The sequence below is a fragment of the Motacilla alba genome, chromosome 1A (genome assembly GCF_015832195.1).
Source record: "Motacilla alba alba isolate MOTALB_02 chromosome 1A, Motacilla_alba_V1.0_pri, whole genome shotgun sequence".
In the NCBI taxonomy this organism is placed as follows: Eukaryota; Metazoa; Chordata; class Aves; order Passeriformes; family Motacillidae; genus Motacilla; species Motacilla alba.
Window position 1 is genome coordinate 56,357,963 of NC_052031.1, and position 24,705 is coordinate 56,382,667.

Genomic DNA, 24,705 nt, shown 5'->3' on the forward strand with positions numbered 1-24,705 from the left:
CAATTGTTCTGGCATCCTGACTTCCTAAACAGGATTGGGGGTTTTAAACATAGAGTGCTCCAAGTGTTTTCTTGTCCATGTAGAAACTGCAGGGTACTGCAAGCTTGAGTTCTCCATACCTGTCACAGCCCAGGGTAACAGCCTTGTGTGATCACCTCTGCATCCATATCTGCACATACACGGCCTGCATGGAAAAAACAGCTGCCACAGGAGCCACAGGTGGGGAGAAAGGCTGACATTGCTGTTGTCACTGTGCTTGTGCTGCAAGGGACTTGGTCCTGGCTCTGTCAGACAACTCCAGGTGTGCACCCCAGCAGTCCTTGGCACAGCTCTCTCTGATAAAAAAAAAAAAAAAAAAAAAAAAAAAAAAAAAGCCTCAGAGGGTTCAGTGAAATGCAAATGTAGCTGGTTCAAAAAGAAAATGAAATTCTGAGGTTTTGCACAGGAAATAGCCTGGGGGCAGAGAAAGGGCTGAAAGCCTTTCATTGAAATGCAGAAAGGAAATTTTCTTTCTCAGGGAGAGCAAAAACCCCCCTCAGGGTGATAATTTTGTTAAGGTAGCAGGAGAATACCTGGTAGCAAAACCTATTCCAAACTGATCCTGAGAAACCATGTGAGTTAAATCATCCCTGGTGTTTTCCACTGCACGACACTTCCTACTTTTTTCATCACTGCTGTCTTAAAAGACACGGGAGGAGAAAAAACTAAATGCACAGGGGAAGAAAAAGTCTATTAAGTATTAATGAGAGCAGAAATGATACAAACAGAAACCCCTCAATGTGATCCCAACGTATCCCAAGCACATTGAGTAAATTACCATCTGCCCATGTTCCCTCTAAGCTAGAGTCATTCATCTCTTCAGCTGCCTGTGCTGTGCTCCTTCTTGGTGGGTGAACCTCTTGCATACAAAACCATCAGACTGCAGAGCTGCTTCACAGACAACCATTGTGCCATCCTTAGAAGCTTTTTTAGCTTTGCCAGGCTGTGCTTTAGTGGATTCATCATACCCAGTACCTGAGGAAAAAAAATGGGAATGGGTTTGGTAGGCAGAAACTAAAGATTTGGCTTGGTCTGAAAAAGAGAGGCGCTGATCCAACCCGTGGGGAGCATTTGCTGGCAGAGGGAGCAGCCAAGAGGAATATGCCTTGGAGGGGGGGCTGAATTCAGCAGAGACCACTGCCAGGGAGCAATGGGCTGTCCTGGCACATGGGCTGTCCTGGCACATGTGCCAGCAGTGAAGGCACAACCCCTGTCCTCGGCTCTTTCGGCGTCACTTGGCACAGGGCACTCGTACTTCTCTTCCAGACTCTCTCGGTCTCCATGCACCGCTGCTGGTGTGCTAATCGGTGACAGATCCTCACATATCAACCACACCTCCTGCTCTCATCCTCCAGGTTTCACCCCTAGCCGACCACCCTGACATTACACATCTGCCTGTCCCTGTGTCACCAAAGCCCTGCCCCGGCTGAAGAACAAACAGACAAGCAGTGTCTGCAATGGTTTTTTTACTAATCAACAGACTAGTAAACTTTTTTCCCTATATTTTTTCCTCCTTTGTACTTCCCAGACACCCAGTTCATACAATATGCTTCTGCCTGTGTATGTGTGTGCCAGCCCAAACCTCCTCTGTTCCATCCCTGCAATGTCTCCGTTGCTGTCCTGTGATGACAGGAGTGACAAATTCTGCCTATTCTTTCATTCCAGCTTGTTCTGAGGACCATGCATGCTGAGAAATGCTGCAGAAAGAATGGAGTCTGTTTTATGAAATATCTCTATCATATGGACTCTTTGATAGCTATGAAGAAAGCAAACTCATAACTTTACACACAGGAAGAAAGCATGAAAAATTCCCATCTCTTCTGGTGCTTTTTCACTGAGTGTGTAAACAGCCAGTGGTTTTGAGAACCCAACTCTTCCCTCATCTGCTACTGCACTGCCCAGGAGTTACTGGGAGTTCTCCAGAGATAACAGAGTGACAGTCACCCACAGGCAGGGCCTGTAAAAATGATCACATTTTGAGCTGTGATACCTTTTAGGAGGCAGGGTAGAAAATAAAACAAGCAGCCTTGGAGATAGGGATACAAGAACTGGAGCTTTTTTTGCCTCCCACCTCTAGTCCAGAGTGCTGAAGGAGGAGGTACTCTGCTCTGTTTGCTGGAGGAGACAGGGTTTGGGGCAAACAACTTCAGGCTTGTTTTCTGTTGACTCCAACAAGCAGAGCAATTACAGCCATCCTCTGAAGTGCGGGAGATAAAGGTTATCTCCAGTAAAAGGAATGCTGATATTTTTAGATAGTCCTTGTTCACACAGAGGAGTCACGAAGCAAACTCCCTATGGACTTTGGGAAACACAAAGGCTCTTCAGAGTTTATGTGCTGAGATACTACTCCTGGGAAAATTTTAACCTAACATTTTCTCCAGATCTTTGCTTTCGTAGAAAACTCTATGTGTATCTGTGTGAAGAAATCTCAAGAAGAAAATTCAAAATACATATATATAACATTTAAAATACACACACACACACATATATATCTAATTTTTTTTTTTTTTTTTGCCCAAGTTTCACTTTCTACATGGGAAGAAACAGATCCAACTCCACCAGGTCAACACCAGGGAGATGACTTGAGTGATTGGGGAAATTAAAATATGATGACATGCCACTTTCTTTTTTTTCTCTGCTGTACTTCATGTGTACTTTAGGCTCTCATTCTGCCCTGTAGAAAATGAAGTTACAAAAGACTGAGTCTACTCACAATTCCCATGTGGCTGTGTATGTGGAACCACCTGTTGAAAAGAAAAGTCAGTTGTAAGTACTTAATAATTGAATTTACATATTTCTGGATTACTAATACTTTTGGATACTCTATTTTACTAACACAATACTTGAATAGACAGTGCTGTCTTCTAAGCACTGTTGATAATTTCTATTCCTTTTTGAGATGCTGCTTTGAAATCCTTTTCTGGATCCATCAAATCCTGTCTCTGAAGAGGAAGTGCACTGCTTTCTGCAGTTACTTTTTCCTCTTGAATTTCCTGGTTTAAATTCCTTGGAGCATGCTTCTGCCTGACTTGCAGAATATCTAAATGAATAGCTCCTGGCAAAATGTAAACACCTGACACATTAGGGGACAAGTTACTTTAATTGTGAAAACTTGCAGATATTTTTCTAAGCAACACTATAACTGTTTTAAGGAAGTAAATACAAGAGCGACTAGCTATGAAATGCTTTTCATCTGCTAAAGGAATTTCTTGTATTCATTTCAGGCAAAGACTACAATAAGGATTCCCACTGAGGTAAATGACCTAAATAAGGGTAAGTGCTACCCAAGGTAAAGAAGTTTACAAGCTCCTGAGACCACAAGGTTGCAGAAATGGGATCTTTGTCTTTGTGAGGGGTCATGTGAGCCAAGGAACATGGATTTACCTTCCAGAAGGGCTGGAAGCTACACAGGCACTGGAATTGCTTGTTTGTGTCAGTGAGCAGTTCCAAATGCCTGTGGTGATCACATCCCTTCAGTTACTGTACTACAGCAGGACTTTTGGGTTTGTCTAATGGTTACTTCCAACACTCTATTAGTGGAGATGCCTTGTTAAGAAAATTTGAAACAATTTGTTTCATGCACTGCTCTTTACCTGTAATGTAAAATTACTACAAAGCAGATGTGGACATGAGATGAGACTTTTCCTTCTGATGAATAGGCCTGAATTGAATGTTCCAGGCACTTTCCATGCTGGGATGCCAGAACTGAAGTGATCCAAATGTGTCTGGTTTAGATCTGGAGTTCATTCTGAAACAAATGCAGTCAGATCTTCCCAAGGTTTAACCACTGTCCCATCCTATAACTGGTGTTACTTTGTAGACTCCTTGTTAGAGGAATTCAGCCCTGTGAATTCCAGCAAATGATAGATTCAGCAGCAAACTCCATCCCTAAGCTACTGAATGCTGGAGGCTTATCTGTGCTCTGATTCTATGATTACTACCCTTCCCTTACTTATTTCTCGTGCTAGACCATGAAATACAGTGGAAATAAATAGTAACAGGGGCTGTCATGCACAATGTGAATTATGCGTTAAATGCTTCAGAGGTCCTGAGGGTTCTTTTGCTTCAAGGTAACAATATCATTTTCTTCCTCATTCGGCAGCAAATCCAATTACATATAAATGATCAACCCCAAACCTTGACACAACCTTTATAGCCCCTTTTATATTGATCCTTGGTCCTGCTGTCTCACAGATGGCCAAGCCTATCTGGAGCCATTTATTTGCTGTTGGTTTATATGCCTGCTGTAAAATGCTCGCTCTATTCCCTTTTTAAGAAACTTCAAGCTCCAACTCTAAGTTTGTGCTTTTGGACCATAGGGTCTATAAAACATTCTGGGTTTATGTTCTTCTGCACCTAGTGGATAGACACAATTAAAGATTAAATAAAGAATACACTTGCAGATTAGAAAAATAGTTGGAGCATGAGGGAAAAGAAAGAGCAGTCAGTGCGTGGGTAAGGTTTCCAAAGGTTTTTTCAGGCAGAGAAGTGATGAGCTTGAAGGGTGAACCAAAGGGAACTTAAATCTGGAGTCTGTAGTAATCATTAAATATGGCAGGCCTTTCATATATATTACTGACACTGTGAGTGAAATAAAAATCTGCTCCATGGTCAAAAGAGTAACTGGATGACAGAAAAGAAATCATCAGTTCTGTTGTGATCACTACAAATACTTTGGAGCTAATATTGCCCTGACAGAAAATTCAGGACAGGGTAGATTTCTCTGAGAACAGGGCAAAGCATAACTTAGGAGGAGGATAAGATACGTAGGGTGTAGATGGATGTAACATGTGAGACACCATGACATAAGATTGCTTGTGCCATGATTGTGCCTGGAAAGCTGAGTCAGATCCTGTGATTCCACAGCATAAAATGCCATGTCAATTTCTCAGAAGCATTCTCCCTAAAAAACTTTAAACCCTCATCAGCAATAACACTTCCTATCCCAATTTGAGTTTCCACTGGCTTTTAGGTTGAAGCTACAAGTAGAGCAAAGAGAAAAAAATACCACTTGGGAAATAAACATTACCCTGGCACACTCTGAGCTGGCCAGCTAAAGAATTTATCATACCAGAGCATAAATATGAGGATGAAAGTTCTCAAAAAAACAGATTCCAAGAAAGCTGTCCAACTGTATGGCTGTGATCTTCATTTTCTACCTGAAGGAAACCATAGATAAGTGCAAGCTGGGCATCTCCATTGCGGTTTTCAATCTTTATACCAGCTGGAAAGGGGTAAGAATAATCAGGAGGCTCTGCATGCTCTGAGGAGGAGTGGCAGCAAAGCAGGGTTTATATGAAACTCAGTTGGAAAGCACCCTTTATTTCCTGACCCAGATACCTGCAATAGGTGTGGGTTATCCCAGAGCCAATGAGGGCAGCATAATGTAAACATCAGAGACACAGACATAATTAGTTACATAACTGAATGGCCTCAGTGGTTCATGTGCTTCACAATTACTTTATAAGGGATGTTGCTGTTACTTCCCGCTTGAGATAGAAATATCCAGAACCTTTTCCAACACCAAATAACACCTAATAAGACATTTCACCGGTGAAGAAGCACCCTGGACTAAATAAAACTCCCAGAGCCACTGTCTGAGGCCCTGAACAGCCGGAAGCACTTAGAATTTCTCCTTTCCTATTTCTGTGGTAGCACTAGTGTAATTTTGCATCTTGAGGTGCATCAGTTCCTTAAGGACTGGCCAACCCCAGCATTACAGAGCAGTCTTTGCAAGGATCTTCTGAGTCCCATTCATATGGTAACCTGACCTGATTCGATTTTTCACATCTGCTAAAGAGTTAAGATGACAGAATTCATCACAGCTGCCAGACATGCAGCAGGCGGGCAGCAGAGGGAACCTGAGCTGGAGGTGACACTCCTAGACTGGCTCCCTTTCCTTTGTTAGCCTGGGCACTCGGTGCTGCTATAAATACACAGCAGTCACTTGACCTTGGCAGTTGTTTTGGCTGCAATAATTCTCCTTTGCAGCTGGCAGGGGTTCAAGAGGAGCACATGCCTGCTGCCTCTGCTGCTCATCTGGAAGGAATGACCTTTTCTTGCTCTGAAGGTGCAGCTTTGGGGCTGCCTTATGCTCAGCTAAGAAGGACTAATCCCAAGACAGTGACCCCACCTTCTTTTTCCCCCTGCTACACATTCCTACTCACTTTTCTGACTGAATCAAACTGAAAATCAATCGGATTTCTTTCCCCTCCAACAATTCACTTTCAGAGTGAAGGGAAAGAAAATGCACTTTTAGGAATCAACATATTTTTCCTCCATGGCAGACATGTGGATTAGAACAGATTAGCTGAAATAACTTGTCTTTTTTCTATGCTTTGTTTATCTAAAGGTAGATGAGAAAAACCCCATCATCAAAGTGTATATCCATCTTTTCTTTTCATAATTCCCCATTGAAAAGTTTCCAACGCCAGATGACCAGAACCCTCTAAAATTCTACTGGGAGGTAAGTAGCCTTGCAGGCACTTCATCCTCTCACCCTATATTTTAGGATTAGTCATTTTGCCTTCAGGATCACATGTCAGGTGATGATATTCTGCCACTGAATGGCAGATGTCTGTGAGGTGCTGTGTTTTCTCCAGCTAAATTCCTGGATCAACAGTTCACTGCTGAGCAAGCCCTGGATGGCTTCTGTCACATCAGGTTTCAGAATCACAGCCTCATGCCTGGCAGATCTTTCAATGAAGTGTTTTCCTTTGCCAAGGAACCATTCATGGGAGCAAAGGCTGCCCAAGGCCATTGCCCACAGGCATTTTTCATAGCAAAAACAAACAGAAGAGGGCAGGGCTCTTTCTGCATTCCTTTATCAGCCAACATCTTGTAATGGGTATTTAGATAATATTACAGTTCACAAATGCTACAATAAAAGGCAACTGAGACGTTGCCCAGAAGTCACAACTGTATTTTTTTGTCGTTTACAAAAAAATGAAGGGGAGCCCTGGCTGATTCTTAGAAGTGCTGCTGATACAGTTAAAATCAATTTGAATTTTGTCAGAGTACCACACTGTTACCAGTGGCACTTAATATATGGAGCAATGTAATAATACTATAGTGGAACAGTTCCCTTAGACACATGTCCAGGGTGGCTGGGCTGATCTCAGCAGGTTTTCTATGCAGAGGTGACATAAACTGTCCCAGAAACAGGAGCTTGCTGTACAAGACAAGCCTTCCTGGCTGAAACTCTCCAAAGTCTAACTGCACTGCCAAATCCTTTCTAGCACTGAGGGAATTTTAGCATGGGAAGAATTAGAGGGGGAAAGTGCAAAGAGAACAGGAATAAGCACTTGATGAGGATAAATCATTCATGCTTGTGCAGCTCATTCAGTTGCTCTCTGGAAGTCAGGAGAGCAAAGACTTTTTATTTTATTAAAGGTTATTAAAATTACCTTGTAAAAACAGGGACAGATGTCAAGTTACTTCATCCCATGAAGGATGTGGGGCTTAGATGCCCTCTAAGTGTATTTCCTATCATAGGGCAAGACAGTTTAATGATGTTTTGTGCAACAATGGAACAACTGGAGAGAGAATGGAATGTAATTACTTTTTTGGGTTTATTTGATTTGAAAGGTGAGCACCACGTCCCCAAGCAGTTCCAGCAGCTGCAATGGTATTGAACATCACTTGTGATATAATGTAGGCAGGCACAATATAATTTGAAATGTATTAAGCAGCATCGCACTTTCAACAATTTCATTGAGGAACAGGTTTGCAGAAGTGAATCACTACAGGGTGCATCAGAAAAAGTAAACAATAAGTTCAGAAAATTTCATCACTTCAAAGGGCTTTTAATCTACTTCCTGATGAAGAAATACATGAGTGTGATCACTGAAGGCAGTGATGAGAAGAGCATCAATCTGTAACTAGAGGGATGACTTGGGATAAAATGGGGGGTTTGATACCTATCCCATAATGTTCATTAATTGTTTGTCTTCAGTTCTCTGAACTTTTCAAAATAGCTCAGATAAGGGCCCCTGTTTTTCAGGCACAGATCCAGCCAGCCAGGCAGAGAAGTCACAGTGAAGTTATAAAAGAATAAGACAATTCATGATCACACAAAATACAGTTTTCACCTGCTCACAGGATAGTTTTCATGCAAAATGCTTTATTATTTTTTAAAACTTTTAAAATAAGCCACTTCTAGTTGCACTTTTGGAAGCTGGAAGCCCCTACCATCTAACATGCATCCTTTTAAATGTATTAATTTTAATTACTAGTCCAAGTACCGATCAATGAAACTAAAATCTAGGCAGGAAAAATTTCTACCTACTTTCCTTAAGGTGCTAAAAAGCAAATCAACAAACTGCAGGAAGCCTGTGACTTTTTGAATGGGTCTCAGCATTAGCCTGCAAGTTTACAATGACATGGAGATTTTGGGACTACAATTTACACAGTAAATCTCTGGCACATGTCAAGGAAAAAAAATTGTGGTGCTTATCTAGCTAGTTTAGCTCATATCAGTGCTGGGGCTGATTCAAGACAATTTACAACAGGTTACGTGCATGGGTTACTATTAATAAGAAGTGTTGGAATTACAACATCGGGCACAGAAGAGGCACTCACGGACACTAAATTGAGCTGAGTGAAGCCAATTCACACCCCCAGCAACTTCTGTAGTGTGTGGGAATGTAAGCTTCTCTAGAAGGCAGCTCAGAGCACGAGCTTAATTTAGACACAAGTTAAAGGAGAGACAGAGAACTGATTTAGTGTTTCCCAGCCATGACACAGGGAAGGGACTCTCCCTGTGATTCTTTGTCCTGGACCTTCCTGAGCTGTGTCTGGTGTTCGCTGGGCACTTCACCAAGACCAGTCAGTTGGCTAATGAACAAAAAACTACTTCAAGGAAATAAAAGTGATAGTTTCCGGCTGATTTAATGAGCTGAAATGGCTCAGGAAAAGCTTAGAGAAGCTTGTGGGTCTGAGGGATAAGCAGGGGTGGAGGGCAAGCCTTTGAGGCTTGCCTGATCCCGCAGAGCTCAGCTTTGGACTCAGCTCTGCTGGGAAACATCACCCTTGGCTGCTCTCTTTGTGGAGAGAAATTTTAAGTGGACACCTGTTGGATCCAAATCAAGTATATTTGTTGCAGTCATCCTAAAGTTCCTGTCTCAGTTGACTTTGCCTACAGCATTATAAACCAAAGTGGAAGCTTGATTGGTTGAATAACTGAGCTATGTTTTATAGTTTGAAGGAGGAGATTCAAATGTGTCCACAGATACACTCCCTCACCTTTTGTGCATCACCCTCTAGAACCACTGCTGGAAAACATAACTCTCATCACTTCACAGGGAACTTGCACCTGTCTCCACTTCCAGCAATGATTTCTCCCCTTTGAGTCCCTCTAACCAGAGGAACAGATTTGCAGGGTCAGGTGAAACAAGTGGTGACTAAGGACACTCCAGGAGCCTCCCAGTATTTGGATGGAGATTGACACTGCATTTGCCAACAGTTCTCTTCCCCCTTCCCAGGAATCCAACACCATCAAGGGTAGGATGTTCCCTCACACCAGCTGATTAAAGGAATTCTGCCAAATTCAGTCAAGAAATCCCTGCAAATCCCTGCCACTACGAGTCCCTTCTGTGTACAGTGCAAAGCTTGTCCCTAGACACAGGACTCAGATGCATCAATGGAGACAAACCTCCCTCATTACTGGGAAATGTTAAATTATGCTTTCTGGAAGCTCAGCTTGTCCACAGCTTTTTCCACAGAGCTTGTGCTCCGTGAATGTCAGTGCTAAAGGGTCCAGAGTGCAATATGGCAAAGGTTCTTCAGATATCACTGGATGCTTCCCAAACAGGAGGGCGGTCAGTCAGCCTTGACCCTTAATATCAGCAATCTGCTTCAAAGGCAGTGGCTTCAAGGCTGTGACTGCTCTGGAGAGGTTTATGTAAACCACAGACAGAGGTTTCTGTGTAACAGGCAAAAGTGTATTCAATCTGTCTCCAGAATTACTTTTAACAAGGTAAATTGTGGGATCACGTAAGTAAAAGTCTAGGTGGGAGTGGGAGTGGTGAATCTGTCCTCCAGCAAAATTCACTGTAAGCAGTATCCAGACATGGGGGTTCAAATAACATAACTTGGAGTTCCTTCTCCCAGTACAACACACATACAAGGAAACCTGGAATCAGCCTCTAAAGAGGTAGAGAGTCCTACAGCTGTGGAACTACTTCAGAAGTCATTAAAGGCACAAGATGTGTTTCTATGTGAAGCACTACTGAAAAATCCACTGTGACACAATGTATTATTGTATTACAGGAGGCAATTCTTACTTATTACCTCACTGCTATTACAATAGTGCTGTACAGGACTACTACAAAAATCTTTGTACAAAGATCAATTGAAGTGCTACATACCAGATATGCTACACTCCGTGTGTGATTACAGGGGGTGATTGCACTGATGTAAAAAAATCTCCAGTATGAACACAACCTTGCATCTGTGTCTGGAGAGGTGTTAGTCTGACAAGGCCATATTCACTCCTTCAGACATACAAATCAAACCACAAAATTCATACATGAAAATCTTAGGACTACTAAGTTTTCTGAACAGTTAACCAGTTCAGAGGAAAAAAAATCCCCATCCTTATTGTATAGAAATTAATATATTGATAAAAAAATCATTGTTGGTCTGTAATTTCAGTTTAATATATTTTTGCTTGCATATGCACTGTTTGCCCCATTTTTGTCTTGTCACTTTGTTTAGCAGCTGTAGTTTCTCCTGAACTTTTTAATGAGCCAGAGCTCATTAAATCAACACAGTTTAGTTCTTACAAACTGAGTGCTATTACTTACCTAATTGTAAAACTTATCACCATTTGTTTCCTCTGGCATCAAAAATATTCATTAAATGAGATCATCACATTTCACTCCTTTTGCACTGTAGCCCCCAAGCTCATGATGTGTTTGTTTGGTTTTTTTTAACTAACTCCATTATAAAGCATTATAAACTTATTATGAGTGTGTTATCTGTTTGCAATGTCTAATCTTTAAACAAAAAGTTGGCTCACTGCCAAAAATAAGGAACCATTCCTTTAAACAAAACCAAGGAAAAAGAAGCTTGCAAAGCTGCCACTCCAAGATAATTTTCCTTTATTGTGTGATGTATTTTTCCTCCAAATGGCAAATCCAGGTGAAGAAGTACAGAGTTAACATAGGTGGACCAGAATTTTGATTCAGCATCTGTCAGCATTGCGTATGACAGCACTTAAGAATTCCAGCAGATTAATTCAGTTCTCTGTATTTTGCAAAGCTGAACATGTAATGCTTTTCCCTCCATTACATCCACGTGCAATAATGCTTAGAACACATCCAACCTGTATGGCAAGGACCAGATCCAACCAGGTCTAACACAGTGAGAAAATCTTTACATTGCCATTGCCATCAGCCCTACATCACATCCTGTGGTGTAACAGGTTCCTTCCCTTCTTAGGTTAAACTCCTCATGACTTAGGGCTACAGCTGTCATCAGACCATGACCATCAGAACATCAGCATCCTGCTGTGTGAAACAGTCCCATGAACAGAGTTTTTCAACTGAAATCTCTCCTTTTTAATCAGGCTTAAGGTAGTTTTGGAAAAAAAAAAATTTAAAAACCCAACAAAACAGCAGGGAAATCCTATCTACTTTCATCTTGGGAAGATGATGGGACAGATGGAAGTAGTGAAGTATCTCAGACTTATGTAATGACACACTTTGTATACAACCCAAGAGTTGAAGTGATTAAAATGTATACACAAAATATATGTTGTAATTGTATGAAGGTTACCAGGCAAATTTATTTACACTGCGTCCTGTAACATTAGGGTTTGTTTTTCTGGAGAACTGCACTGCATGAAAAATGCCAATGTTGCCAAACTGGAGCTGAACTTTGAAACTGTGACCTGTCACCAGGAGACTTTCCATGTGACCTTGGGGAGATCTTTTCACCTCTCTCTGCCTCAATCCTTCATCATCCGGTACAATAAGTAAGTAAATAATTAAGAGCAGAAAAAGTGAATAAGCTTCTTTCTTCTATCTACTGTCTTGCTCCTACCTTGTCTGTTTAGATTGAAAGGACTTCAGGTAGGGGATTAAATACCCTGTTCTTTCAGCACTGCATGCAAAATGCAGCCTGATCTAAAGAAGAGCTGTTGTAACTTGTGGTAAATGGACTAAGTCTGCCTTTTAAAGCTTTAATATCTTGCAAATAGGAATGTGGCATTTCCCTCTCTAATTCCAAATAGTACTGTGATAACTGATTGTTGAAAGTTCATAAGGAGAGAGAAGGATCCTGTCCAAAGAAGACAATGCAGTGGTGAATGTTCCTCAAAACAGGCACTGGCAGGACAAGAACCCTTGGTTATGGTTCAGGAATTAAAAAACCTTCCTCTGGTCCTTCCCTAATCTTTCCAGAATCTTTTTATCTCCCTTCCTCTCTATTTCCTTAAATTTCAGCTGTGCATGGTCCTGTTGTGATTATAGAAGACAGATTTTCTGACCCTTGCACTTCATCATTCAATTATTATATACCTCCAGCTCCCATTGCAGATGTAATTTCAAAGTTTTGAATTGATTTTCTTACAGCAAGCTGCTAACTGAAGCGTCATGTGGATGGCTTAACCCATTTCTTTCCCTGCAGGGGACCTTTTGCAAAGTCAAAAAATGTGTAGAAGCAAAGAAGGCCATGATTAGACAGTGATTTAAAGCCAGCATGGATCTGTACTGATCTGCTGCCCAGAAAAGCAGGTTTCATCCTTTGTTCACTACCATACTCACACCATTGCCTGTTTGGCTGCTTGGTAAGCCATGGGAAATTAATCCAGTTATTATTAAACCTGGCAAAATATCTGGGGGGAAAAAAAAAAAGAAAAGAAAAAAAGAAAAATAAAACCAGTACAACTTGAAACTAGCCGCAACAACAGACTTAAAAAAAAAAAAAAAAAAAAAAGGCAGCCATGGTCATAGGCAGGCAGAGCTAGGCTCTCTGCCTAGTCCCATTTAACCCAGTGATTTATTTGGGAGGACTCTGGAATCCACTGTTCTGTTTTCCCTCTTGTGAGAGAGACTAAATAATGTGTGATGGGGAACCTAAAGCTTTCTGGTTTCTTCCCCACTGGAACTAATTGCATACCATTCAGTGTTGTGCTTCTACTTTCTTCCTTTACAGCTAGGAAGATGTAATGTTACTAGGAAGATGTGTTAATGTTTAGCAGTAGATGAAACAAAATCTGTTTGCTGTTATCCTGTATTTTGCTTGCTTTGGTCCTACCAAGAAATCCCTTCCTTCTCTGCTCAGCAGCAGCGGCCGATCGTACACCCAGATTTTCAGTTTGTGTGTTCCGTGGGTCTGAGGAACAGGAAAATATCATCTGGCTCTTATTGCTACTTACAGTGTCGGATGTGCTTATTACTTTAGCAATGCGTTAAACTACATTCACGCTCATTACATCTTTAAGGGATGCCCTACTGGGATACCGCGAAAGAGTGAATGTGCTGGGTCTGGCCGAGACCGGAGGAGAGGGAGGAGGCGAGGTGGTGGTGGCTCTGCTCAGATTACATTCTTTGTTGGCCTGCCTCAGGTTACATCCCTTAATCCTACCGAGGTATCGCTCCGTGCCTCCAGGAGGGATTCGTCCAACCACCAAAAATCCAGCCGGAGTCAGGCCCAGGGCAGAAATCAGCGAGCGCAAAAATCAAATACCCCTGACTGAGGAGATACCCCCAACTTGAGCAAGTTCTCCCCGAAAGATCAGGTAAAATGCTTTATTTTTATATTTTAAATCGATTGCAGTGATTCTGGCCAAGCCTGTGGCTCTGTGACACCAGGGACCAACAGCCCCGTTGTTCCCTGTGAAAGTGAAGCTGCCGAGGCCACCAGTGCCCAATGTCGCACGGCCATCCCCGGCCCCATCGCTGCTCCCGGCCGCGCACCCAGCGGTGTCCCAGGGACACAGCTCCAGGCACGGGCCAGCAGCGCCGGCCCTGCGCCACTGCGGGACCGGGGCGGAGCAGCGACATCCTTGAGGCTCCGTCCTTGGCGGGGATTGAGCGCGGCCGCCGCCTCCCCCCAGCCGCGCCGCCGGGCCCGCCCCTTCCGTTGCGGAGCGGTCATTGCCCGAGCCCCGGGCCCTGCGCTCCCTGAGCTGCTCCTGCTCCCCTTCTGTGGCGGAGCGCCCGTTGGCCGAGCCCCGGGCCCCTTCTGTTGCGGAGCGTTCACTTCCTGAGCTCCGCACCCCGCGCTCCCTTCGCTGCTTCCACTGCCCGGTGCGTACGGGGATACCCTGCTGTGGGACAGGGGGTGCTGGGTGGCCACCCAGCCGGCCCGTCACTTCTCCCCCGGGTGGCTTGATCCCGCCGGGGTTCGGCCGTTGCCGCGGGCTGAGCATCCCTGCTTGGCCAACGGGTGATGCCTGGGGTGGCCGGAGCCGGGCCGGGCGCCCGGGGGCTGAGGTTGGGGTCTGGCATGGCCGGAGCCGAGCTGCGGTTCCGGAGGTTTGGGTTTGGGGTAGCCGGAGCCGGGCTGCGGGCTCCGAGCGTTGGGGTCTGGGATGCCCCGAGCAGGGCTGTGGCTCCCGAGGGTTTGGGGTGGCCGGAGCCGGGCGGTGGCTCCGGGCTGGTCCCCGGCTGTGCTCAGGGCGCCCCGGTGCCCTGGCGCGGCTGTGGGCGGCTCTGGGAACGGCGTTAATGGGGTGTGCTGCCAGCCCCTGGCTGGGCGCAGGGAAGGCAGGGACCTAGAGCCCCGTGGCCGCGGAGGGTGTGTGGTGGGTGACTCGTGGCTGGGAAGGAGCCCTGCGAGCAAGGGCAGCATGCCCGGAGCTGCCTTACGTAGACCCGGCTGTGGCAGGTGACTCCTCCATTCAGAACATGCCTTCAGCTCCCTCTGGCCTGCTCTGATCCATATCCTTCCGTCTCTCCTTACAGAACGCCATGGCTACTGTCAAGGACCAGCTGATCAGCCCCATTGCGGAGGGAGCCAAGCTCCCCAACAACAAGATCACGATTGTGGGGGTTGGCCAGGTTGGGATGGCCGCTGCTATCAGCGTCCTTGGAAAGGTACGGCTCAAGGACAGCGTGCTCTCCAAGCCCCCGTGCTGTCGTGCTCTGCACTCTGTCTTAGCAAAATGTGGGACATTTGGGAGGTTGGTACAGGAATGAATCATTAGTAGCTCGGGTAAGCAAGCAGTGACCTGCAAGCCTGACCTCCACATTCAGCTTCTCCTTGTCCTCTCACCTTTCTGTCTGTGCTTAACAGTAAATGTCTCATTAGGCAGAATGATTTTCCAGGCTGATGGGAAAATGTAGGTAGGAATGACTCTGCAGCCCCTGCCAAACTTCTCATTCTCTTCTTAATTTGTTATTCTTCCACAAAAAAGGTGGAGTTTGCTTGGTGAGGGAGCTCTACTGGGTAAAGAATGGGGACAGAGCAAAAATCTGGGTGAAATACAGGATAGCAATCAAGAGTGTTTGCTTTTTATTCTTTTAAAGAATATGTGCCCTAGTAGCTGAAAATACTGCTATCCCCTTCAGCAGCTTCTTGATTTCTCTTAAGCCCTTTTTGTTTGTTTATATGACTGTATTTTTTTTCCAGAGAGGTGTTAGCTAGTTTTTAAATAACTAAAAACAGAGGGCTGAACTTGGAGGTTATTATGACTTTTCTTGCTACTGGTTTGTGGGATATGTTTGTCAAATTCCATGGTGCAGTCTTTGAGCGAAGTAAAGGCTTATTAATCAATGGGGATGTCTTGTACTTTGCACTTTGTTTTTAGAGAATATTGTGAATTCATTAAATTTGAAAAGACAGATAAAAATTGAAGACTTTTTTTTTTGGTTTTTAAAAGAAGGCACCAACAGATATGCCCTGCACCCTTGCAGGGGCAGATCTTAAATCAGGTAGCTCACAGTCAGATGAAAAATCTTGCTTGTACGAATAAACCAGCTGTAATTTGTTTGTAGATGACCCTCTAATGTATTACCCTGAGGATGCATGTTTTAATGCATGTTTAATTATATTTAAAAAAAAGTAAGGCCTTTCACTTGCTGATATTCATGAACTCTGTGAGCAAAGAAAAACTGATAGAAGGAACAGGCCACAGTGAAACTAAGTGAGACACTGATGAGAAAGTGGCAAATAGTTTTTAAACCAAATGAGTAAAAAAGAAATTTAATGGAAAAAACAGTGATAGTTCCTTGTGAGTTTTTATATATATATTTTTAAGCACATGGTTGCCTGTCATGGTCTGAAATCAGTTGTTTTCAATGTAACCTGTGAGGGAGCCAGGTGATGTTACCACAAATTGAACCACAATTCAGCATTCATTTAATGCACTTCTCTAAGTGGGGTCAAACTGCATTGTCAGATATCTAAGCACAAAGTTTTACTGTTAATGAACAGTATGCACCAAGCCCAGAATAAGAGCTGGTTTTAAATTCTTCAAGCATGGATGATGACATGGAGTTTATTTCAGTCAGGCTTCTGCTTTTACTCTCTCACAACTATAAGCTGCAGTATAAAATGTTTTCATAATGAAACCATCTGGTTCTTGTAACTGAATTATAATAATGTAATAGAATCACTTGGGCTGGAAAAGATCTCTTATGATCATTGAGACCAGCCATTAACCCACAACTGCCAAGTCCAGCATATCCCCAAGTGTCACATGTAAAAGTTTTATAAATACATCAAGGGATTGTGACCCAACAGCTTCTCTGGGCAGCCTGATCATCCTTCTGGTGATGAATTTTTATCTCCTATCCAATCTAAGCCTCTCCTGGCACAGTGTTTATCCTGTCCCTTGTTCCCTGGGAGCAGAGCCCGACGCCACCTAGCTGTCCTCTCCTGTCAGTGAGTTGTGCAGAACCAGAAGGTCCTCCGTGAGCCTCCTTTTCTCCAGGCTGAGCCCCCTCAGCTCCCTCAACTTCTCCTGATGCTCCAGCTCCATTCCCCAGCTCTGTTCCCTTCTCTGGACATGCTCCAGCCCCTCAATATGTTTGAGGTGAGGGAACACAGGATTTGAGGTGTGGCCTCACCAGTGCCAAGCCCAGGGGGACAGTCACTGCTCTGGTCCTGCTAGCCACTCTGTTCCTGATACAGCCGGAATGCCTTTGGCCTTTTTGGCCAGCTGGGCTGGCTCACATTCAGCCACTGCTGACCAATATGATGTAGGTTTGACTTGAGCAAGATGCTTGGCTCTAATACTGATTTCAGTTTGTTGATGTGGTATTAAATGTATAAATTTGCATGACTGAAAAACTTCCACGTTGGTTATTTAATTCCTGCTCAGTTAGAGACAAGTCATTGATATTACCATACAGATTTAGAAATGGGAGCTAAATCTGTTCTGCAACATAAGTATCACACAGTAGCTCCTGTAGAGAAAAAATTTCTCTCAATTTTAGTGTTGAGGAAGTCTGTTCCCATTGTATATTTTTGTGAAATGAATTGACCGATGGCATGTTGAAAAAGAATACTTATTTGGTAATTAGACGGTGTGTTTTTCAGTGATTTAAATATTTAAAACAGGCCTATTTCCTGGATAGATTTAGAGGGTTTGCTACAACTCTGAAAGATGCATCTTTTTTCTAAGGTAATAACTAAATTAAGTGCTTTCCTAGCAAAGTGTTGGCTGTGCACTCAAACTCTCCACAAATGATACTTTTTTTGGAAAGTCTAAGTGAGTTTTGTGAATCTGTGCTATAGTAGCCTGTGACTTTGTTAGATGCATCAGAACACCAAGATAGTGCTGGTTTATTTGGAGAAGAGATGCTTTCAGATGGGTGAAACATGTTACTTTAAAATGTAATTTAGCTCTGCTCTGAGTTAACTTTAAAATGCATGTGAACTGCTTCATTGACTCCAAATTTGTTGTTTTCAGGGTCTTTGTGATGAGCTTGCTCTGGTTGATGTTATGGAAGACAAACTAAAAGGAGAAATGATGGACCTGCAGCACGGGAGCGTGTTCCTTCACACTCACAAGATCATGGCAGACAAAGGTGCACTTCAGTTTCTTTGATTTAACACTGATATTCTGTGACTTTGCTTAATAGTGGAGAATTAGTTGTGCAGTCCTAAGGAACTCTTAGGATTTCGCATTGAAAAAGGTGAAGTGTGTGAGTTGGGGTGAGTTCAGACAAACTGGGAGTGGCTCTTAAGCTGGGCTCTCTTACATCTCTTTACAATTTGGGGCTTGTTTAGTAAAATTGATTTTAGTGAAACTGTATGTAGAAGAAATAGTATTGTTTTCATAGTGGAAATGAGAGTCAGAATGGCTAAATGGACTCTCAACACCCACCCATTGATATATCAGGTCAATGTTGAGAGATGTTGCTGGCTTTCAAACTGATGTCTTGGGTTTTGGGTTTGAATGCAATGCACAGTGCAGAAGCTCCCTCTAACTCCTGTATTAACACAATGCAACTGGAATTAGTGGAATTATTATAAACACATTGTGTATCTTCTCCCCTGTGCTCTGGTTAGACTATGCTGTCACTGCCAACTCCAGGATTGTGGTGCTGACTGCAGGAGTCCGTCAGCAGGAGGGAGAGAGTCGGCTCAACCTGGTGCAGAGGAATGTGAATGTCTTCAAATTCATCGTTCCCCAGGTCGTGAAGTACAGCCCCAACTGCATCATCCTGGTGGTTTCCAACCCAGGTAATGCAGTCTTCTAAATACTTACAGATTTGGTTTGATGAGGTAAAACATTAGTTAGTTCTCAGAAAATCTCTTCAAATACAAATTGTTGAAACATAATAGCTTTTTGTGGACACCTGAGAGTACGCACAAATACTCTGTACTTTCTGATGCTCTTTTTATTAAGAACTTGCTATGGTCTCCATTTTAAAAGAATACTTTGTGATAAATACTTAAGTTCTTTGCATACTTTTGCTTAAGCAGTAGGAAGTGTAAATTCTTTATCTCTAATGGATAGCTTTTGTGTCTGGACTGTTTTTCAGCATAAAGAACTTGCCCTATAGTTGTGGCTGTATTTTCAGAAAAAAGGATTTACATGCTGAAGCCTATGGTGAAACAAGGGCTGTTTGTACTCCACAGTGGTGGTGAAGTGACACTGCTTTTAAAGAAAACCTAGCAGAGTGGAACCATTGTGTGCTCTGTTGGGGGTTGAGTAGTTATCTGGTGTACAGTCAGCCAGTGTTCTGAGCAAATACAGTAACTTGCAGCAGTTCTAAACACTTACCTGAAAACCAAACTGAGACAAGGATCAGGCTGTTCTTATTCTAGCAAGGCTGAATTCAACCTGTCGACTTGTCTCCAGCAGAGCAGCTGTAGGAGGAGAATTGCATGTTGCTTTTTCAGAATTATTTTTATAATAATTTGTTTCCTCAGTGTGTGGAGTTTTGTCCACTAGTCTTATATAGTGAAGGTCATTGTGAGCCCATGAGAAGGAACTTTGGGGATGTAGCCTTGATGCTCTTCCCTGCCCCAGCTGAGGCTGGAGGGAACATGGCACTTGTGAGGTGTGAACTGTGCTTTGGTGCCTGAGCAGAGCAAATGATGCGTTTCAGATCTGTGTACACAAATGTGCTCCCTCCTGAGAACTGCCTGGCTTCTCAGAGTTGGAGTCAATTCCTGCAGCCTGGTTATTGTTGCTGCTTTGAGCTGTGAATTAGAGCTCTCTGCTCACATCCTTCTGTCTGCCCTACCTAGCTTTGGGTTTTTTCCTAAAACTATATTTTTAGAAACACATGCAGCTAAAGCACATTGCTCATCTGGTTTTTCATGCTGCATAGATGGTAGATGTAAAAAGTGCTTAGTGCACAAATCAAGAAATGAAACTGAAGAAATTGCCAACTACAAAGAGCAGGTAAATCTCAGACTTTTGATTGTAAATTGTTTAACCTGTTGTTGTGATGGTGAACTGGAGCATGGAAGGGAGCATTATTCAGGAAATTGCTGGAATGTTTTAGCCACATGAAATCAGTCCCAGTTCTGAATGCTCTAGGGCTTTAACTGTGACCAAAAAAAAGTGTGTCGAACTTTAGCTGGTAGGAATCTAATCTCTAAAGACCTTCCTTGAATTTTCTTAGGACCCGTCAAGCTACTGTTTAAAATTTCAAGCACTGCATCCATTTTAATCCCCCAAACAGTCAGATCCAAACTTCCTTGATCAGAGAGCACAACTGTGTTTTGAGTCCTCCTGGTTGCCCTGCTACGCTCAGTAAAGAAATTGTTGGGGCATTCTTGGTGTGAGTGGAGTTTCATTTGCCCTGCATGCTTTTCCTTTCAGTGGATATATTAACCTATGTCACATGGAAGCTGAGTGGGCTGCCAAAAAACCGTGTGATTGGAAGTGGCTGCAATCTGGACACGGCCAGATTCCGTTATCTGATGTCCGAGAGACTTGGGATCCATCCAAGCAGCTGCCATGGCTGGATCTTGGGAGAGCATGGTGATTCCAGTGGTAAGGAGCAGTTCTGACCTCCCTGGGAATGAGCCATACCACAGCAGATGTTGAGACCTGAGGTTTGTTATAGGATTCTGAAGGAACAGCTGTGGTTGAGCTCAAGTAACTGGTACTTTGCTGTGTTTTTATGAAGATTAGAGAGAAGTACAGGAAATATACCTACACATACTTAATAAATGTGATTGTGGCTGTACGATTAAAGCCTGAGCTGAAAAGGCCAGTTTTGCTAGGCTGTGTTGTGAAGGCTACAGCTTGCTTCTTCTCTTTATCCTCAGTTTTTGGAGTAACATTCCATAGCTTTTGGCACATTTCTCCTCTGAAAACAGTATAAGCACTTGCTACGTCAATAGCAGAGCTTGTTATTCTAGCGGTCTGTATCCAGGCTAACAAAATTATCCCTTACCTTATTTTGTGACTTCTCCTTGCTGTTTAAAGCAAAGATAGTTTTAAAATGTGAAATATCTGTCCTAATTCAGTTCATGTATTCCAAGTCTGAAATGCTGCAGCAGAACATTTATGTAGATTGTTACTACTTTATATTTTCATGCTGTGTATTTCTAAGGGAGCCACCTCTTCATTGTCCCATCGCATTTGATCAAAGTACAATGTCTGATCAACAGCAGCTGCTATTGTAGCCAGCCCTATACCAATGAAAGCAGAGTTTGGCTGAGCACATGCAGAGCTCCTCATGTGTCATTGTCACAGCTGCTTTTGCTTTGAAGTAACTCCAAATTCCTGCTTACATCCCAGAAACAGAGACTGAACCTGCCTCTGAGCTTCCAGGATGCAAGGAGGAGTGCAAATTCTTGTCTTGATATTCTAAGTTTGCCAATTGATGCCCTCTTATTTGTGTAAAGAAGAATAGACTTCTTGAAGGCTAATCCTAATACTGATTAGTGAAACTGCAAATGCTGCAGTTTTGAGTAAAATCAGTTCTGAAAAGCCGGGTAGCTAAAGTATGCCTTTTTACTAGAATTTGATATTTCTGACTTCAGAAACTTCCTGGCTCTGACTGCTGTCACATATTTTAAGTGACTTGTTAAAGTGCCAGTACTAAAACAATCTCATGTTTGGCTCCCAGAGTTCTCAGATTTAACTGTAGCTAAATAATAATGTAAAACCTGCCTCAGCCATTGCTGTGATTCTGGCTGCTCCTCTTTTGTTGCTAGTTATTTTGGCTAGGAAAGGTGGAGGGGGAGTTGCCAGGTGCTGTTGGCACTGATGTCCTGCCTCTGTTGCAGTGGCTGTTTGGAGTGGAATGAACGTGGCAGGGGTTTGCCTCCAGGAGCTGAACCCTGCCATGGGAACTGACAAAGATCCTGAGAACTGGAAGGAGATTCACAAACAAGTGGTTGCAAGGTATGATGACCTGAGGGATAGTGTGGATGGATGCCGTGCTGACAACAGTTTGTCTGCACTCTGCCTCTGTTCTGGTGCAGCTTTCATGCCCTCTTAGGTAGAGGGTTGCTTGAGTGAGTGGGACTGCTTTTTTAAACACAGAAATGCAGTATTTCACCTGGTAAGATTTATTACGCTGCAGTGAGACAGGTTATTGCATAACAAACCCACTCAAGTGCTGGAGCACCTAGAGCTGTGGGTGCTTGTTTTCCCACATGGAGCTTCTTCAATGGGCAGCTTTGTTCAAAGGGCACAAGCCGAGGAAAAGGTAGCATGTTTCTGTGAGCACAGTGTTGGAATTGGGGAAAATGGTGTTCATGCATGCAGGAGAGTTTGTGTACAGATGACTACATGTTGCTAAGTCTTTTCTGAAATGAGTATACACTCACTGGGATAAAGTGTGTGCAGATGTTGGCTAAAAAACTCAGGATGTAGTGGTGATTTGACTCTAAATGTTTGCATATTCCATTGTGCCCCAACTGAAACAGAGAACTTGTCAGGTATAGATGCCATTTTCTACTTAGCACTAGGATCTCTTCCTAGATGGGAGCTAATTTTGTTTTCAACTGATCCTGTGAGAACAACAGGATTCTTTATTATGCATAGGGTATGATAATGTAGATTTTATGCTTTATCCTCTAGTGTTGAAACACATAACTTGGACATTTTAATTCCAAAACATACATTGTGTTTCAGGAGTTTGAAAAATTTTAAATGGCTAACATTCACTGGTTTTAAGACTTGTAATTTGCAGTGACTTGCTTGAAGACATCTTAATGAAGTTGTATTTCAATGTTTCCTTAGTGCCTACGAGGTGATCAAACTAAAGGGATACACAAACTGGGCTATTGGCTTTAGTGTGGCTGACCTCTGTGAGACCATCCTGAAGAACCTGTACCGGGTTCATTCAGTTGCTACTCTGGTAAAGGTAAGAACTTGGGGCTGATTGGACACTCTGGCTCTTTTTTGTTCTGGACAAGCTAAATAGCCTCTATTAGGTAGGTGCTGAATGAAGGAAGCTTTGTAAAATATTACTTTGAATTTTAAATGGCAGCTTATATTGCTGTTTCTTCTAGGCTGACCTCTTAGCCTACTGTTGTCACAAGTATGTTGCTGAAAATTAAGTTCTCTGTGCAGAACTACCTTTGTGTGAAGCTTTGCCATGTGTAGCATATGCAGATTCCTTGAAAGGAAGTTTTCAGTATAAAAGTAGAAGACTTCTTGGAGCCCAGCTGTGATTCCAGGAGCCACTGTCCTTTTATAGCTGGTGTAACTGGCTGCGTGTGGTCTGTACCAGCTCTACAACCTCTGCTGCAGCAAGGGCTCTAAGCGGTGCAAACTGCTCCCTCTGTTGGCCTGTCTTAATCCTGTGTCTGAATCTTTTCAGCTCCTTGCTGTATGGAACTAAAGTGAGAGAGAGGTTTCAAGGTGGGGTTTCTGCCATCAGCTGTTTGATATTGCCAGGCATTTGGTCTGAAACAGATCCAAACTATTTATTTTCTTGAATTCATTGTGGCTGAAATTTTTCTTCAGGTTGTAAAATGATGGTTTTTGAGCTCTGCTCTGAGGAGGTACCCTGCAACATAAACCAACCACAGATCTGTGGTGACAGGCCTGTGTCTGATCTCTTCTGTTTGTGACAGGGCATGTATGGCATTCAGAATGATGTCTTCTTGAGCCTTCCTTCTGTCCTAAGTGCTGCTGGCCTGACGAGTGTCATCAACCAAAAGCTGAAGGATGATGAGGTGACCCAGCTGAGGAAGAGCGCGGACACACTGTGGAATGTCCAGAAGGATATAAAGGATCTGTAACTCGTGAATGTTAGGTTCCAGCAATAGAAAAAACAGCATGTTGTTTGCAGGTGGGGGTTCTACTCACTATGTATCTCAATGGTCAACATGAAATGTTCTTCCATACTTTTGTCCATGGTAGCTAAGCTAACGCTTGCTGTAACGCACAAACCTTGTAAACAAATAAAGCAATTTTCAGGCATCTTTGGTTGTCTTAGTGACTCTTTCAGTATGTAAATTATCTGCCTTATTCTGGCATTTTCCCTTAGTGTTTGCCAGGGACTGCACGGAAGCATAGACTTGATGTGTCCTTCTAAAAGGTTGGAAACAAAGTAGTAAAAGTGAATTGGTGGGATTTCACTTGCACCACCTTGCTGTGAGGCTTTTCTCAGTCCAGGTGCTGAGTAAGTGGAATTCATTCCCTGACCTGTTTCTGATGGAGAACTTCATAGTTTTACTGATGGGTAGAGGAAATGGAATGAGCATTTGGCTCTGTGCCACCAGCCAAAATTATGCCAGCAATAAGGTTCTGTATACTACTGGCATAGAAAGAGTCCCATAGATCGTTCCCTCTTCTGGATTAAATTCTTTGCTTGTTAATGGTGCCTAGTTCTTATAATTCAAAAAACAATATTATTTTCTATTTGATTATCCAAAATTCAAGGGTTTTTTCTGGACCTAGACTGGAATGATGTGGTTTTGGTCTTGTATATTAGACAAGCCGAGATGGGTCTTAAATCTCTAAATTTCAGCATGATTTTTAAAGGCTTTATATACTTGGAGGGGGAGCAGATTAAAAAAAAATCGTAAAGTTTATTTCTTAATCACTTACCATTATGGAGTAAATATTAACCATAAAATAGAACTGCTCAACCTGAATGTCCAGGGGTGTCGTGGTTTGAGAGGAAGTGAGTTTTTGGGAGGTGGTGGTGGTCAAACCAATAGGTGCTCAGATGTGGATATTGGCACCTGGTTTGACCATTGAGGATATGGATACGCCTCTGAGAACACAGGGGTTAAAAGCGAGGAACTCCCAGGAGAACGCTCTCTCTCTTGGTTCCGGTGGAT

At 43.1% G+C, this 24,705-nt stretch overlaps 1 protein-coding gene across 2 annotated transcripts; it reads left to right on the forward strand.

Moving 5' to 3' along the window:
- The first annotated feature begins 13,621 nt into the window (after positions 1 to 13,621).
- On the forward strand, positions 13,622 to 23,839 carry LDHB (lactate dehydrogenase B). Of its 2 annotated transcripts, none has more exons than XM_038154974.1 (8): positions 13,622 to 13,783; positions 14,952 to 15,083; positions 17,903 to 18,020; positions 18,505 to 18,678; positions 20,273 to 20,446; positions 21,691 to 21,808; positions 22,652 to 22,775; positions 23,491 to 23,839. In XM_038154974.1, exons 2-8 carry the CDS (start codon positions 14,958 to 14,960, stop codon positions 23,656 to 23,658), a joined length of 1,002 nt encoding a protein of 333 aa, XP_038010902.1. In that variant the 5' UTR covers positions 13,622 to 13,783; positions 14,952 to 14,957; the 3' UTR covers positions 23,659 to 23,839. The 2 variants fall into 2 exon arrangements, with proteins under 2 accessions (XP_038010902.1, XP_038010901.1); XM_038154973.1 differs by lacking the exon at positions 13,622 to 13,783 and adding an exon at positions 14,117 to 14,294.
- The last annotated feature ends 866 nt before the right edge of the window (positions 23,840 to 24,705 follow it).